The 16,408-nt window shown below is 45.6% G+C and overlaps 1 protein-coding gene across 2 annotated transcripts in view; it reads left to right on the top strand.

Annotated features, from left to right (window-relative positions):
* Positions 1 to 16,408, top strand: part of RASSF5 (Ras association domain family member 5) — a 67,423-nt gene that overhangs the window by 30,854 nt on the left and 20,161 nt on the right. Inside the window, exon 1 of one of the 2 annotated variants that reach the window (XM_079107728.1) lies at positions 10,243 to 10,734. The exons of the other annotated variant lie outside the window; for it this stretch is intronic. Within the exon in view, the coding sequence (XP_078963854.1) occupies positions 10,615 to 10,734 (120 nt within the window). The 5' untranslated portion in view covers positions 10,243 to 10,614. Of the gene's footprint in view, positions 1 to 10,242; positions 10,735 to 16,408 lie in introns of those variants that run through there. 2 annotated transcript variants of the gene reach the window in all.

Below are 16,408 nucleotides of genomic sequence, written 5' to 3'. Positions count from 1 at the left end.
CCGCTCCTAAACCACACCCAGGCACTGCCATGCCTGTGGCCATCACTACCTTCCACCTGTGCTTTTACTTACATGACAATAATCTTTAAATAGACTCATTTTACCAAACTTAAATCAACCTGTGGGAAAGGAAATTTTAAAATATCCTCGAATCACTAATGTACTTTGGATTTTTCCAGACACACATTGAATTAATTAATATTTTAATCTCTAAATTTTTTTTTAAAAAGTGTGTCCAAGGACTGCCTCAAATTCATTTCACAAATATTTATTGAGCCAGGTCCTGTTCTAAAATCCTTTCAGGTGCCATCAGTGGGAAATGCTGCCATAATGAGGCTACTCTCTTTGACCATCCGGTGCCTGGACTCCCAGGACAGTGGCTCCAGGGAGTGCCCAAGGGGCTGTGGGAGCTGTGGAGAGAGCTTGTGGGATGCTGGGAAGGAAATGCCAGTCACCCATACTGATACCATGGTGCCCTTCCAAAGGAGAGATGGATCTGTAAATACTGACAGGGAATTGTGCAAGGTGAAAACAAGCCACCCCCCACAGGATATGCAGGACCCGGCCATTTATATTACATCCGTGTCTGCATCTGTGTGTGTGTGTGTGTGTGTGTGTGTGTGTGTGTGTGTGTTTGTGTGTGTGTGTATGTGTATGCAGAGGTAGGGCCTGGAAGGTGCTCTGTGGAGTGTTGGAAGAGATTTCAACTCAGGAAGGGGAGAGAGTAGAAAGGGTTAGAATCAGACTTTCAACTTTTACTATTTGCTTTTATGCTGTTTGACTGGCAGATGATTCCACGTGTTTCTAATGTAATATTTTTTAAAAGGCCATAAATATTGCATTAAGGAAAGAACCCTGATCTGGGTGCCCAAAGAGTGAGGCTAAAATCTAGACTATGTAGATGAAATACTTGATTTAGGACCTGGAACAAGCCTCCTAGTTTCTCTGTGCCTTAGGTTTCTCCTCTGAGAAATGCAACAGTCCCCAGGGTGGGTGTGAGGTCACAGTATGAAATAAAAGTTTGTGAAACCAAGGAGTAAGTATCCTGTGGTGATCATTCAGGGCCATCTCTGGAACCTCCAGGGGCCTCAATGGATTTCCTTTTTTTTAAATACTAGGCATCAAACCCAGGGCCTCACACATGTTAGGCCAGAGCTCTACCACTGAGCCACATTCCCCGCCCTTTTTATTTTGAGACAGGATCTTGCTAAGTTGCCCAGACTGCTCTTGGATTTATGACCCTTCTGCCTTGGTCCCCCAAGCAGCTGGGATTCCAGGTGTGCACCACCATGCCCCGCCTCACTGGATTTTTTTTTTTTTTAATTCTATCACTGTGAGGAAAACTCTCTTTGGCTTCCCATTGCCCTCAGAGTAGTCTAAATCTGGATTAGCACATGAAACCCTTCACGGTTGGCTTCTGCCAACTCACCAGAATACTAGAAAGTTGGGTTTCTGTTCTGGAATAAAACCAGGACACTACGACTTGTGGTTTGGGCGGCCACGTTTTGCTCTATGACTTATGATTATCCCCTATGAAATAAAGGCCTAAGTCATTGTTCCATTCTGTAGATGACCCTGTCCTCCATTCACCTAAGAGACAAATGGCTCCCAAAGCTCCAGGTAGGTCAGCCAGGCTGATGACCTTTGGGCCCTGCAGCCCCTGCTCCCTTTCTGCCTGTATTCCAACCCAAACACATAAATACAGCCCTCGGGCTGTCATTCCTTAGCAGGGCCCTTCTAGAATCACCCCTCAGCCCCTGCAGCAGCAGAGAGATGACTCAGTTGGCATGGATTTCTGAATTTCCTGGCTCCAGGTTCAAGCTCCCTCCCGCAGACACACCACTGTCTCATTATCCAAGGCTCTGACTTTTCAGACCCTTGAGAAGAGAGAGTCCTAGAAGAGAGTGTCCTGGGCCAGCCCTCAACCCAACCTGTTTCAACATGTTTGAAACCAGGACCACCACACGGGGGAGCCAGGGAGCAAGAAAGGAGGAGCCTGAAAGGGGAGGAGCTGGGGGCATTTGTACCGCTGAGAGGTCTGGGCTTTCTAAGGCTCCCATAGACACCTGCCCACCTCTAGGGAGGTGCAAGGTCCTAGATCTCGTCCGAAAGGCTTGGTAAATGTCTATCAGATGGAATTGTAAGTAGTAACAACAGGAGCTGGTATTTGCTGAGGCATACCTTGTTCTGTGTACTTTCTTTTTAATTATCAAGAGACAGGTGTTGAAATCTTATCTATAATTGTGAATTTACCTATTTCTTCCTACAGTCCTACATTCCTGTATTTTGAAGCTCCGTTATTAAGTGCATAAACGTGTAGGATTATTATGTCCTCCTGATTAATTTACTGTTGTATCTTTATCATTCTTTCTCCCTGGTAACATTCTTTAATCTGAAAGAGTCTGATATCAATATAATTTTATATTAATATAACTAACCACTTTTTTGGTTTTCTTTTGATTACCATTAGCATAGTATTTTATTCTTATTTTTAGTGTTTTTGTGTTTTAGTGTGTTTGTGTGTCACCTATTGCTTAACGATGGGGAGATATTCTGAGAAATGCATTGTTAAGCAATTTTGTCAATTATGTGAACATTATAGACTGTAGTTACCCAAACCTTGAGGACATATCATATTACGCTCCTGTGCTATATGATATAGCCTATTATTTCTAAGCTATAAATCTATGCAGCATATTACTATACTGAATACTGTAGCGATTTTTTATTTGTTCTAATTGTATGTGACAGTAGAATGCATTTATACATTTGATAGATCATACATAAATGGAGTATAATCTCATTTTTCTGATTATACCTATTGTAGAATCACATTGGTCATGTTACTGTAGCAATTTTAACACAATAGTGGGTATTTGTGTATCTAAACATATCTAAACATAGAAAAAGTACAATAAAAATACTAGGTGCCAGGACCTTTTAGCTCCATTGTAATCTTATGGGACTACTGTTCTCTATGTGGTCCATTCTTGACTGCAACATTGTTATGTAGCACATGGCTGTATTTAAAGATCATTGCTTATAGATAACAAATAGTTGGATCTTTTTTTTTTAAACCCAATCTGAAAATCCGTACCCGTATTTAGGTCATTTGCATTTAATGAGATTATTGATATAGCTAGATTTTATTTCATTTTTAAAAATATTTTTTAGATGTTGCTAGACCTTTATTTTATTCATTTATTTATATGTGCTGCTGAGAATCAAATTCAGTGCCTCACATATGCTAGGCAAGCGCTCTAACACTGAGCCACAACCCCAGCCCCTATAGCTAGATTTTAAATCTGTCTTCTTGCTATGTTTTTTGTTTGTATTCTATTCATTTTTCTTCCCTTCTTCTTTGTTCTATTTTTGCCTGTTTTTGGTTAATTGAATATATTTTATGATTCCATTTTCTCTTACTTGTTGACCACGAGTTTTTCCCCTTCATTTTTTTATATTAGTGGTTGTCTTAGTGTTTAAACATACAACTTTAGCTTGTGAAAATCTATTTATCAAGTGGCTACTAGCACTTCACATATGATATAAAAACCTTGTAGACGTATACATCCCTTTTCTTCATATATATAAACCCCATACAACATTGTTACTATTTAAATGTTCAATTATATTTTAAATGGATTTAAATAGTAGGGAAAAAACTATATATTTATCCATGTGGTTACCATTTCTGGTACTTTTTCCTTTGGGGAGATCCAGGTTTACATCTGATATTGTTTTCCTTCTGCCTAAAGGACTGTCTTTAAATTTCTTGTATTGTGGGTATACAGATGATGCATTCTTTCAGCTTTTTGTGTCTGAAATAGTCTCTATGTTACCTTTGTTTTTGAAAGATTGTCACTGGTTAGAAAATTCTAGGTTGACAGATTTTTTTCTTTTATTATTTTAAAGATGTTGCTTCACTATTTTCTTGCTTGCATTGTTTCCAGCAAAAAAAAAAATCTGCTGTTGTCTTCATTCCTGTTCCTCTGTATCTAAGTGTCCTTCTCTGATTTCAATATTTTCTCTTTATCACAGGTTTTGAACAATTTGATAATGATGTGCCTTATTGTAGTTTCTTTATGTTTCTTGTGCTTAGAGTTCATTGAGTTTCTTGGACCTGTGGGTTTGTAGTTTATATCCAAATTGGAAAATTTTCAGGCACTATTTCTCAAATATTTTTAATGTCTTCCTGCATCCCTCTGAGAATTCCAATTACATATGTGTTCTTAGACTGCTTTTACTTGTCCTACAGCTTACTGCTCTGTTCATCTTTAAATTTTTCTTTTCTTTCTCTGTTTTGTTTTGCATATTGCTATTGCTATGTCTTCAAATTCACTAATCTTTTCTTTTGCGATGTCTAATCTTCCATTATCCCATGTAGCATGTTTTTTATCCAAGACTTTATAAATTTCCTCCCTATAAGTTTTATTTGAATATTTTTAATATCTCCCATGAATCTACTTAACTTTTTGAATAACTAGAATACGCTTATCATAACTTTTAGTGTTTTCGCTAGTTCTAACATCTGTCTCAGTTATAGGTTGGTTTCTATTGATTTTTTTTTTTTTTCTCCTAAGGATCAAACTTCTGTGCTTCTTTGTGTGTTTGGTAATGTTCAGTTGGATGGCAGACATTGCAAATTCCACTTTCCTGGATGCTGGATCTTTTCATATTCTTATATATATTTTTGGGCTTTGTTCTGAGACTTGGTTAAGTAACTTGCAAATGATTTGATGCTTTTAGATCTTGCTTTTAAATTCAGCATGCCCACTCCTTAAGCCTGCTGACAACCCCTTTTCTGATTTAAGTGGAAGGATACCATCTTGGAGTAATTTTAGTGTCCTATAACCTGACTTTTTATAGCTTAATACTTTGTGATCTAGAAATCAATTGATATTAATAGCTTCCTTGGTCATCTTCTGGCCACCATAGAATGAGAGGAGTCTCCCTTCAGTTGCCATGAGATTGGCATGAATGGCAGAAGAGGCAAGAGACTAGGGTCTCAGATCTAACCTCTCCTGGGAAGGTTTGGAAGGTAAATACCCTAGAATCCACTCATTTTCTTAGCCTTTGTTTGTTTGTTTGTTTGTTTCCATCCATTATTTCCTTACTTTCCAAGTTCAAAATTCAGCTGTGATTTCTATTCTGACTCCTTCCCTTTGTAAGGAAATGATTGCCTATTCCAGGGATTCCAGAAGTAGCCAAATAAGTACCAGCCCACCTATATGTGCTAAAGAAAGGAACTGATTCCCTGTTCCCTCCACCCCACTCTGACTCCATCTGGGAAAGCCCAATCCATGGCTCCTTCCCAGATTCTACACCATATCTAGAAGCTCAAGTGCTGGCTCAAGCGCTCAGTGATTCAGCTGCACTAGACAGCTGGTCCTCATAGGAGCCTCTGTAAGGCCTATCTGAACAGTCCAGGCTGAGCTCTTTTCTGATCGGGCAGAGTGGAAAAGCCTTCCGAGCAAAGAGGGGCCTGAGCTCAACTCTAAGGAGGGACAGAGCTTCTGACTTATTTCTCTGGAAATCCTGAAGCCCTGGAGACATTTCTCTGCGCTCCTCATAGCACATAGGAGAAGTAGACCACAGAGATTACCAGGTCAGCTCTGAGCTCATGACCCTCCTTTCTGTAGGTAGTCTGAGAGTTGTTCACATCTCACAATGGTGACCAAGCGGTCCTGGATTTGGGAAGATGGGTCTTGCCTGGAGAGGGGCACCTAAGAGAGATTAGAAATATCTTCATTCACTCTAGTCTCACTGAAGGACAGTTAGAAGACAGAATCCCTGGGCCTGACTTGAATCCTAACATGAGTTCCTCAAGGCTTTAACCTCTGGTGTGAATGGCGAGGGTAATTTAACCATCTTTAGTGTTTTTATGCATTAGGGCCCTGTCTGAGCTGGCAGTCAAGCAAGAGAGGTATGGCGTGGGCTGGAACCCCAGAGAAAGTGAATCACATGCAAGTCTAACCTAAATGGTGTTGCAGCCACTTACCTCTTAGGACAGGAAATCATCTGGGCAGAAACTGAACTCTGCTGTACACACAAATTCATGCTAAAAAAAAAAAAAAAAAAAAAAAAAAAGCCACTCTAAGGATGGTTGGTAGCATTCTTAAGATTCAACCTAGATAGGACATCAGAGAAAGTGTCCTTCTGAGAGTCATATGGAAGGTGTGGGAGGTACAGTCGTTAATTGGGGAATACATGTCAGGAAGGGGGTGGTGGACGTAGGAGGAGGATTTTGACAGGCAGAGAAAATAGCAACAGCAAAACCACAAGAAGGCAAGGTGACTTCTGGCAATGTGAATCAGTTTCGTGTGACTGTAATGAGGGTCACTTGATGGTGGCTGTAGATGAGTGTGAACTTTTGGCTGAGCACACACGGTGGAGGACCTGGGAAGACCTGCTCAGGGTTTTGGAATATTGGAGAGTCATTGGAGGAAAGTCGTAATAGAAAGTGAGATACTGTAACTCTGGGTTTGAAATCTGATTCTACCAATTATTTTGTTGGGCAAATGAACCACTCTGAGCCTATTTACTCCTTTGCAAAATACCTTCTTGGTAGGATTGTAAAGATTAAGTCATATAATGAAACATGTAAGAGCTTAGTAACTTTAAAATAACTGATTTTTAATATTACTCTTTCTAGATGGTATACTTTGAGAAGGCAGGGACTAGATCTCACTTACACTGAACTTGAACACCCAGTATATCTGCCATGTAGAAGGTGCTCAGTAAGTATATGTTCAATGAATGAATGAAAACACAAGCAACTACAGCTGGGTACATGTTAATTATCTGATCATTAGGAATTGAAATGTGAACAAAAGATTTTATGATAGAGAGCCACCATGATCCGCACTTGGTCTTAGAAGGGTAACTTTGGCAACAAGGAGGTGGGCAGTTTGGAGGAGGCAGAGATGAGAATAAGGGAGATTCCTACAAGGCTTTGAAGTAATCTAGGTTAGTGACACTCAGCAAGACAGGAAATACTAAAGGGCGGAGAATGATCAGGTGGGCAGTGAGCTCAATTTTGGACCTATGATGAGAGTCTTCCCAGCACTAACCCATGAGACCACAGAACGTAGAGATCCAGGACTTGGGGCTAGAGTGAGACCCAGCTGGGTTGATCCAATTCCACCAGAGCAGCCTGTGTATCTACTTGCAAGTTATTTAACCTGCCTGATCCTCCTTTTCCTCTCTGCAGAGAAAATAACTGCAACTTCTCCCTTAGTTTGTTGTAAGGATTAAATTAAATGATGTGCATCAATTGAACAGCACACAAGCTAATAATAATTTCAAAGTAAATTTAGGCAGTGGGAGGAACGCCTCACCGTGGTGTTCAACCTCAGCATATGTTGTAGGTTTAAGGCCTCACATCTGATCTTCACTGTGATACCCTTCAGCTGGACAGGCAAAGAAGCCTGAGGTTCGTGGTGGCTCAGGACACCACATCAAGTGGTGTCAAGGCTGGGGTTCCTGACTTCCATTCTTACACCGCAGCCTCTCTGGAACATGCAGAACCACAGGGTGGATCTCACAAGAGGATCCGGCCACATGTCAGAATTGCATTTGAGAAAGGAAGAAAGCTTAAAATAATACCTTTCATCATCTGATACTTCGAGTCAGGAAAGTGGCCCATTCATCATTTCACCAGGGCTTTCTGAACCCTGGGCAGTGCTGTGGGCATAGGCCCTGCATGCTGTGTTTTAGGGCCTGCTTTCTCCTCCTGGGCCCACAGACAACAATGGCCGGTTCCCATGCTTTGTGGATCACCTCAAAGAGGCTTTTAGGTTACTGCTCAGGCCTGTCCATGCTGCCCTCTTACTTAGGCCAATCGATGTCACTACTGTCAATCATTCATAGTGGGGAGATTCTGACCCTCATTAGACCCTCCAGACCTGCCTTTCTCCTTTTGAGATCCTAGGACTTCAGCCTGGAGTTTTCCTCCTGTAGACTGGCCAACCTGTTATGTTGTACATGATCTTTGCAGATTTCTTCTAGGCCTAGGGTTGCTGCCCGCACAGTATTTCCATGACTTATGTACATGGCCTCTTTCCAAGCCTAGATTCATTGACATGTGAGGGGGGATTAGGGAAAGAGACATTAACTAGGAGTCAAGAGGCTCTGGAGGTAATGAGCTGTGTGATGGAACTAGTTATGTCCCTCAGTCTCTTCACCTGTGAAATGGACATAAAACCGGCTGTCAGGTTAGAATAGGCTAAGTGAAGCAATGGGGTTAAAAGGCCTTATTCAGGTGTCAGGTTTTCATGATGTTTGGACTGGCATGGAGCAGCTCCCTACAAGAACACAGTGTCCCTGAGAACCTTCCTTGCCAGGTCTGGCATCTAGTGTGCTGCTCACAAGGAGCAGGTTCCTGGGGGACTTTGGCTTAGTGTTTAAAAAGGTTGTTATTAACTGCATTTTAAGATTGCACATTTTGAACATGTAGCACTCTGGTGGCATTGCAAAGCTCCCCATTGTGACTCCAAGGACATTGTGGCCATAGAGAATCTGGGGCTTGTTTTTTCCCTTAAGTATTGGATTCCCACTGAGCAAGGAGGTTCTTTTTATGAGTGTGTTTCTTTGCTTGCTGGACAAAGCAGGTAGGCTGCTGTGATGGCCCTGGATCATGCAGAGCCCCCTCTCTGTACCGATCAACATTCTGGCACTGAACTTGGAGACCGACACTAGCTTCCTCTGCCTGAGGCCTAAACTATGTTCCCTGGGGAAAACCCCCAAACACCCTCTCAAATACCTGATAGAAGAACAGATCACACCAGACAGAGCCAGAACCTACCTACCTTCAACACCATTCATGTGAGATAGCACCAACCACCCCCCACCCCGCGCCTGCCCTGCCACCAAGCCCTGCCCAGCTGTCTACCTCCTCTTATCTTCCCACCCAAGGAGGCAGCTACTGGCATTGACATTCTCCTGAGCCAAGGGTGGGCCCAGGGGTGCTGGCTTGCAGCTATCTCAGTTTTGTGCCTGCCAGGCACTTGCAGGCTTCTGGGAAAGAGGCTGTGTGGGAGGATGGAGCCATATTGGGCTACAGTTTGAAACCCTCCTGAGCACTGACAGATTTGGCAAAGGTGGGGGAGGGAGAGGACTCCTCATAAAAGTAACCAGAGCTTAAAATGGAGTCAGCAACTTGGCGTCTGGGGGCTGAGTCTAGCCCTCCACCAGCTTGTGCTTCCCCAGCACTGAATTGCTTCAGAATTGCAGGAAAAGCCGCACAGACTTGGAGAGAGTTCTGACTGCCCACCCCCAGCCACTTTTCAGGCCACTCCTGGGGTCTGCAGGCCACTGGACTCCATGAGCATGGTGCCCATAGTATCTAGTGAATACTGGGAACATTAAGTGACAGACTGCACGCAAATCATCTGGGCAAACAGTAGTTGTTAAAACAATGGGAGCTGTAATTGCTATTGTACAAATCTAATCTGAGAAGTTGTAGGAGTATTGCCTTCATCGCTTTGAGGGGTTCATTCCTACACAAGGAAAGTATTTTGTGAACTGGTCCATCCAGTTGCTGGGGAAATAGAAATAAGCCATCCTTGATGCTAGGAATGACAAGATCTGGTCAAGAACCTTCTTGGAGTGACCGTCAGGAAAATGCACACCAAACCTGGGCAGCATCTGCAGGCTCCTTCCATATCCTGAGGCTGAGGGCCAAGTTCTGTGGGTGGGAGGGTAGGCTAGCCCAGCGGTGGCCCAGCCATGCATAGCTTTGCATATGATTTGCATGTGCTTGTAAGACCCTGCAGTTTCTTCTGGCATTTTCAAGTTAAAATACGGTTGCTTCTCTAGGCGGGCCAGATATCGATTACCTTCTTCTCCAGTTACTTCTCTAACCACGGATTGACCCAGCTTTCCCCACCCCACAAAGGAGGCTGGGAGTGGGATGGAGTGAGGGTGTGGGTGGGGAAGGAGGAGGAAGATGTAGACTTACACCACCTTCTACTCCATGAACCCCAGCCACCATGGGGGGTGAGAAGGGCTCTTTCCAGAAGGGCGGCACAGGAGGAGTAAGGGATAGAGGGAATTGTCCCCCCTTGTGTTCATTCTGGTCTCTTCCTTCCCTGCATCTCTATTCAGATGGGTAGAGCCCTAGATCCACTTGCCATCGGGTCCTGTGGCACCCAGGTGGGTGGGGAGGTGGGGGGGAGGAGCGCGGTGACAGCCGAGCTGGGCTTTGAGGAACCTTGCCAGAGGAAGTGGCTTCGGGACTGCGCGGCGCGGCGCGCGGGGCAGGAAAGGCGAGGGCAGGCGGGGGAGGTGTGGAGATGGCGCTCGGCACGCCGGGCGGAGCGAGCAAGCCCGCCGGCGCCGCGCGGCGGAGATGAAACCGCAGATGCCGAGCGCGATCGAGAGCAAGGCGCGCGAGCCGGGCGCCCGGGGCCGACCCCGGGGCTGTGCAGGCACAGGCGGCGCACGGGAACGGCAACCCGGTACCCCGCCGCCTGGGCCACTCGCGCCCCAGTGACAAACGCAGGCAGCCCCGCGCGCTCGGCCCCGCTGTCCCGGGGAGGGGTCCCCACCTCCGCCGCATCCCGAGCCTGCCCTGTTCGATGCGCTCGCAGCCTCGGTACAGGGGCAACGGGATCGATGACGGTGGACAGCAGCATGAGCAGTGGGTACTGCAGCCTGGACGAGGAGCTGGAGGATTGCTTCTTCACGGCCAAGACCACCTTTTTCAGGAATGTGCAGAGCAAACATCCGTTAAAGGTAAACATAATGATGGAATACAGAGCTTTTGGCCCGGAGGAAATAACCTCTGTGTTCTAGAAGGGAAAACTTGCTCCTGGCAAAGGGGCCAAGCCATGTGTCACAAAAGTGGCTGGCCAGTTGCCAGGGACCTTCTTGACCAATTGTGAAGGACCCCTTCAAGGACCTCCACAATTCTGATCAGATGTCTTTTCAGTATTTCCTGTCCCTAGACCTTTTCAAAATGGCTCTCTAGGGTTTGGGGACAGCACTTGGCTCATGGATTAGCTGCATTGTGCTCACCTGTGTCGGAGAGGGTAACTGGGCAACTGCTGTCCCCCACCCCCAAATTTGAGCTTACAAGTGCTAGAGAGATGATGGTACCGTCTCTCTGTAGGATAAACACTTCATAGGTTGAGACTTCCGTATTCCAAGTGACCAGAAACCATTTTAAAACTGAGTCCACAACTTTGCAGAAGTCCAGGATGTTTTTAGAAACAGACTAAAACTTCTCTCCTAGGCTGCTGTCGTGTTATTATTATAACTTCCTAAGTGGGCTTGGGTGACCTAAAGGGCTGGTGAAGTTTTGTGTGTCTCTTCAAGGGTCAGCCTCTGGACACCCAGCAAGCCTGAGTTCTCTGGCTGTCTCTCCCAGTTGGCTACAGAGCCACATTATCTGCCACATGTCTTGGTGGGAATGGAGGGAAAACTGTTTATTTTTTGTGTTATTTAGATGAGAAGGCCCTAAGCCAGGACTGTGAGAGGTTACCTAGAAGGGACTGTTCGTAGGCAAAAGTGAACTGTTAAATTTCACAGGTGTGTGGCAGGCTCATCATTAATTCATCAGTCCTATACCAATTAGAATTAACCCAAAACTACCCCCAGCCTGACTTGGGGCCTCCTTTGTTATTAATTCATCCTCTCTGCAGGCTCTGTATTTGCTGGGGTCTGACAGCAGGCGAAAGTATTTTCAATAATGTACTTTCAAAGATGAGGGGACACCCAAGAACCAAGGAAGAGATTGTGAGTTTATGTTTGAAGGAATCAAGTAAAACAGGCCTTTGGAACAAGCACATGTCTTCTGGGACACCCCCTCTTGAGACTAGAGAGCAGAGCTTATTTATTCTTTAGGGCTTCCCTTCTCTGGCTAGGTAAGTCTCATGTAGAACAGTGTCATGGCCTAGGGGAAGTGTCTCACCCTTTCTTGGGGTTCTTGCCTCATTGTGTGACCCTCCTCCCCATTAGAACAGTGGTTCTCAGTGTTAGCTACACACTGAACTGGAGAGAGGGGAGCTTTAGAAAATACTGATACCTGGTTTGAAAACCCAGGGGGTCTGACTGGATTGGTCTAAGGAATAATCTGGGCATTGGATTTCGAAAGGCTCCCAGGTAATTCTCAGATGCAGCTGAGGCTTTGAACTGTTGCTCTAGCGAGTTTTGTTGCTGCCTGGGAAGGAAATGGTTCCTGTTTTTAAACCCCATTTAGTTGCTAGGTCTGCTTCTCACTACTGGCCACGCTGTAAACCCTTGGTCCCAGAGGGTGAGAATTCTGCATAACCGAGTGAGGAAGAGAAGCTGCAAAGCTGGGGTTTCTTTTACTTGGCAATGGAAAAAGGTAGTTGTTTCTGGTATTCTTGGAAGAAATAGAAATAATATCCCCATTAAAAAATACACTGAGGTGGGGTTGAGGGTGGGGAATGACTTATCCCCAGGCCCACACAACCTCCTTCCCTCATTCTTTCACCGAACTATCCTTCATTCCTTCACCCCAGGAAATGCACCTTTGGTTTGGCGTCTACAGAAATGCCTTCTTTACTTTGTGTCTTGAATCATCTCATGTCTTGTGTCCTCTGCATATCTCTCTATTTCATTTTGCCTGAGTCTGTAAGCCCACTAAGGACAGGAATCCCTTCTAAGAAATTCATTTTGTTCAACGTCAGACGGTACAATAAAAGATGAATATTCCAGAGAAGGAGCAGGAAGTGGGCATGGCCTCTCCTATCCCTGGCCTCTGCCCAACTCTACTATGTGGTATGAGAAGACCCTGACATATTCAGAACTGCAATCAGGGAGTTCGCCCCAACACCAGAATGGCCTCCAGCCTGGTCCCAGCTCTCCAGGGAGAGGCAGGGCTGGGTGAGAAGCCCCAGGGTGGGCTGGGCCCACTGGCTGACGAAGGCTCATGCTGTGAAGAGGAGCAAGTGTGGCTGACCTCGGAGCTGGGGAAGCCTCCTCCAAACATTTTGGTCTCTCGGTCTTCGCGTTTTCACCTTTAGTCACATTTTCTAGCTCCTCTTCTCCCTTGGAGTCATTCTGGAAAAGGCTTCAAAGCCGTCTGCTATATCCCTACCCAATTCTGACTCCTATCGTGTTTCTTCCCTCCCAAAGCAAGAACACATCTGAGCTCCTGAGAGAATTTCTTTTTCCTGTCTCCAAGGGAAGGAGCTTATGTGTTTCCCGGTCGCTGAGAGACTGAGGCCCCCCTTCGGGAAAGGCCGAGATGCTTCTATAAATAGCCCTGTCAGAACAACCTGTGTCTGCTGCTCAGTCTGTGCCTGATTGGAACAGAGCCACGGGGAAGCCTCACTGCCCTTCCTATGCCATCCCCTGGGAGTTGTCACTAGCCAGTTCCCAAGGAGTCCCTGAGACCTCTCTTCAGCCCCCTTTGGTAGCAGGTGGGAGGCACTGGGATGGTCTCCCCACTTCATGGTACCTGGAACTTGGAGAGATAGCAGAGTAGAAAGGAGAACAGGTCCTGGGCCCCACTTGGCCTCTCCTCTCAGGTGATGGTGGTTTCCTGGGGCAGTGTGCTTTGTTTGAAGGGGCCTGGGAGCTGGTATTGAGTCACACTAGGCAGTTTCAGGAGGCTGAGGTGGTACTCTGTTCTGGGCACTTCCCTCTTGACAGAGCACAATTAGATTGTGTTTTCCTGCATCATGTGTATCAAAATGGGCTCCTGTAGGTTCAGGCCGTGTAGACCGGATGCTCTCAGCAAGGCAGGAACATGCCCACCTTCATCTAAGATGTGTGTATGGGGGAGTGTGTGTTCAGTGGGTTCTAGGACTCCAGGACTCTGGAGCCCACCCAGAGCACCTCGGAGGCACCCTGAGGATACATACAGCCTGCTTGACAGAGGGAGAAACCGAGGTTAGAGAGGTGCAGATGTTTCACCAGGCCACACATCTGCTTGAGTGGAGCCTGGACTGACACCCTCCTTGGGCTCCTTCTCAAGTGCTCCTCTCCTCTTCTTGGTTTTCTACTCAGTGGGTATCGAGGACAGACTTCAGACTTTGTCCCTTCAGAGCCCTCTCTAAAATGGAAAGATCCAAACAACTGCAGGCTGAGTGAGGTCAGGAAAGATCATTATTGTCCCTCCATTCCATAAGGCAACTTGCCTGGGGACCTTGACCCTGTGTTTAAACACTAGCAGGGGTCCCTGTAATCTTAAAACTTTAATCATTTAAAAGTTCTCCTTCAATAAAAGTGCATACCTTAAAAAAAAAAAAAAATTTCTCCTTGATATCTATCCTAAAATGGAAAGATTGTTCTAGATAAAAATCTACCTTTTGCTAGAGACTTCCATGTGTTTTTCTTTGTGGTTATGGAGAACAGAAGGCTGACTATATTTATGCTTAGATATTATATTTAAGCACATGTGGAACACACTCCCACCCCTCCTTCCCCCGAGGCCTTCTCTGGTCTGCACTGACACCCTTGAAAAAAAATTTTTTTTTCAAGGAAGATGCCAAGAGAAGGGGTTCTCTGAGTTCAGGGTACTACATTACTCTCTTTTTGCTTGGCCAGTCAGCTTCTCCCTGGAGGGAGCCTCTGGTACTCTGGGAACAGCAGCCAACCCTGACAGCCCTGGACCAGTTGGGGAAACCCTGGACTCTGCCAGCAGCAAGCACACAAGGCCACAGGCACAGCACCTGCCCCTGGCTGCCTTGGCATGACAGAATACTAAAATTAAGCTATATCTGAACTTGAGCAATAAAAATAAAACAGGACTCTTTGGGGCTGCCAGACCATTAAAGGGTTTTTATGTGCTATCTCAGCGGCTTACACTATCCAAGACTAACCCCAAATGATTATTTGTACAAGCGCCTTCCATTTATGGATGTGACCTCTATTCCACCCCATGAATTTCAACACCTCTGGCCTTTCCTAGCGTTGCTTTTCCCTGCAAAAGTTGAAGGTTGAAGGTCATCAGCCCTGTAAGATCAGAAATCACATCCCCTTTGGCCAAGCACTTGGTTATACTGGTGCTCACTTAATGCTGGCTGAATTTAGTTGCTATAAATCAGGACAAACTAAGTGTTGTAAGAAACAACCCTCGATTTTCAGTCCTTGAGTATGAGAAGTTTATTTTCCTCTTTACATGAAGTTAAGTTGACAGATGGGAACTCAGGATAACACAGGGAAGATTTTTGTGGGCTAGGCCCGGAAGTGGTATATTTCTCACGCCCACATGCCATTGGTCAGGACTCAGCCACGTGGCCACACCTAAGCACAAGGGAGGATAGGACTTGACATGCGACTGTGAGCCCAGGTGCACAAGGAGGCCTGCAGTGGTGAACCTTTGGCCACTTCTGCCACACATTCCTCCCAGCACCCTCTGCACCTTGGAAGCCCTGCTCACACCTTGGTGAAAGGCTTGACCTCTGTCTCTGTGTACCTCTTCATCTGTTGTTGAAGGTATGCCGCCCTTAGGGTGGGGTCCTATCTCCCCATCTAGCCTGGGAGCCCCTTGAGGACAGATGATTCTCCTCACTCAGCCCTTCTCTGGTTCCTCTGCAGCACCTGAATCCTTTGCTGTGGTCAAAGGTGGCCCTGGCCATTGGCATTGGAAACAGTCTTTAAATCACTTTTTGGAAATAGAGACTCCCAAGCTCCACCCCAGAGCTTCTTGCTCCTGACTCTGCAGGTAGAACCCCAGAGTTTGCTTTTAAAATATACTCTCCCCAGGCTATTCCCACGTATTCTGATTTGTAGGCACCACCTGTTTAGGAAACATTTGCTAATTGACCGATTACTGCAGTTGGACTGCAAGATGAACATTTATCACAGATTCCCGAGAGGTTCCTAGGCTGGAAATTAAGGCCCAGAGATGTAAAAGGATTTGTCCCCAGTCACATTAAGTACAGAGAGAATGGAAGACTCTGGTCCCCTGGGCCTGCTTAGAGCTTTCTTCATTACACGCATCACAACATGCTGAGCTCTCAAGGCTGTTAGGGTGACAGCCCTTTGAGAGTTTGACTGATACCTGATATAAACAGAAGACACAAAGAACTGTAAGTCAATCCTGGCTTCTCACCCTGACTCAGGCTGCTAACAGAGACTGTGGCGAAGTCACTTCAACTCTCAGACGTGGGTACTTCATCTGGTCGTTTTCAACGGGAACACTTGTGATATGAGTCTGGCCTTATTCTTCTTTGAGATTCCCTCACCTCTTTGTATGGTGGACCTGGGAACATTTTAGATATTAACTTTTAAATGCTCTAAATTGTAAGACCTCCCCCTATGTGGGGTCAGGCAGAGGACCTGAATGGCTGGCATGAGTCTCCTCCTGCAGGACCACCTGGACTTACCCAAGACATCCTCATTTTCACTGCTTGGTCCAGCTCCCCGGCTCTGTCTTCCAGATTGTTTCCTTCTGTCCCCTCTTTTTTCATAAATTTAGACTTGTTTATCTTGA

The sequence above is a fragment of the Sciurus vulgaris genome (assembly GCF_902686455.1).
Source record: "Sciurus vulgaris genome assembly, chromosome: 12".
NCBI lineage: Eukaryota > Metazoa > Chordata > Mammalia > Rodentia > Sciuridae > Sciurus > Sciurus vulgaris.
This window is presented reverse-complemented; position numbering and strand designations above follow the sequence as displayed.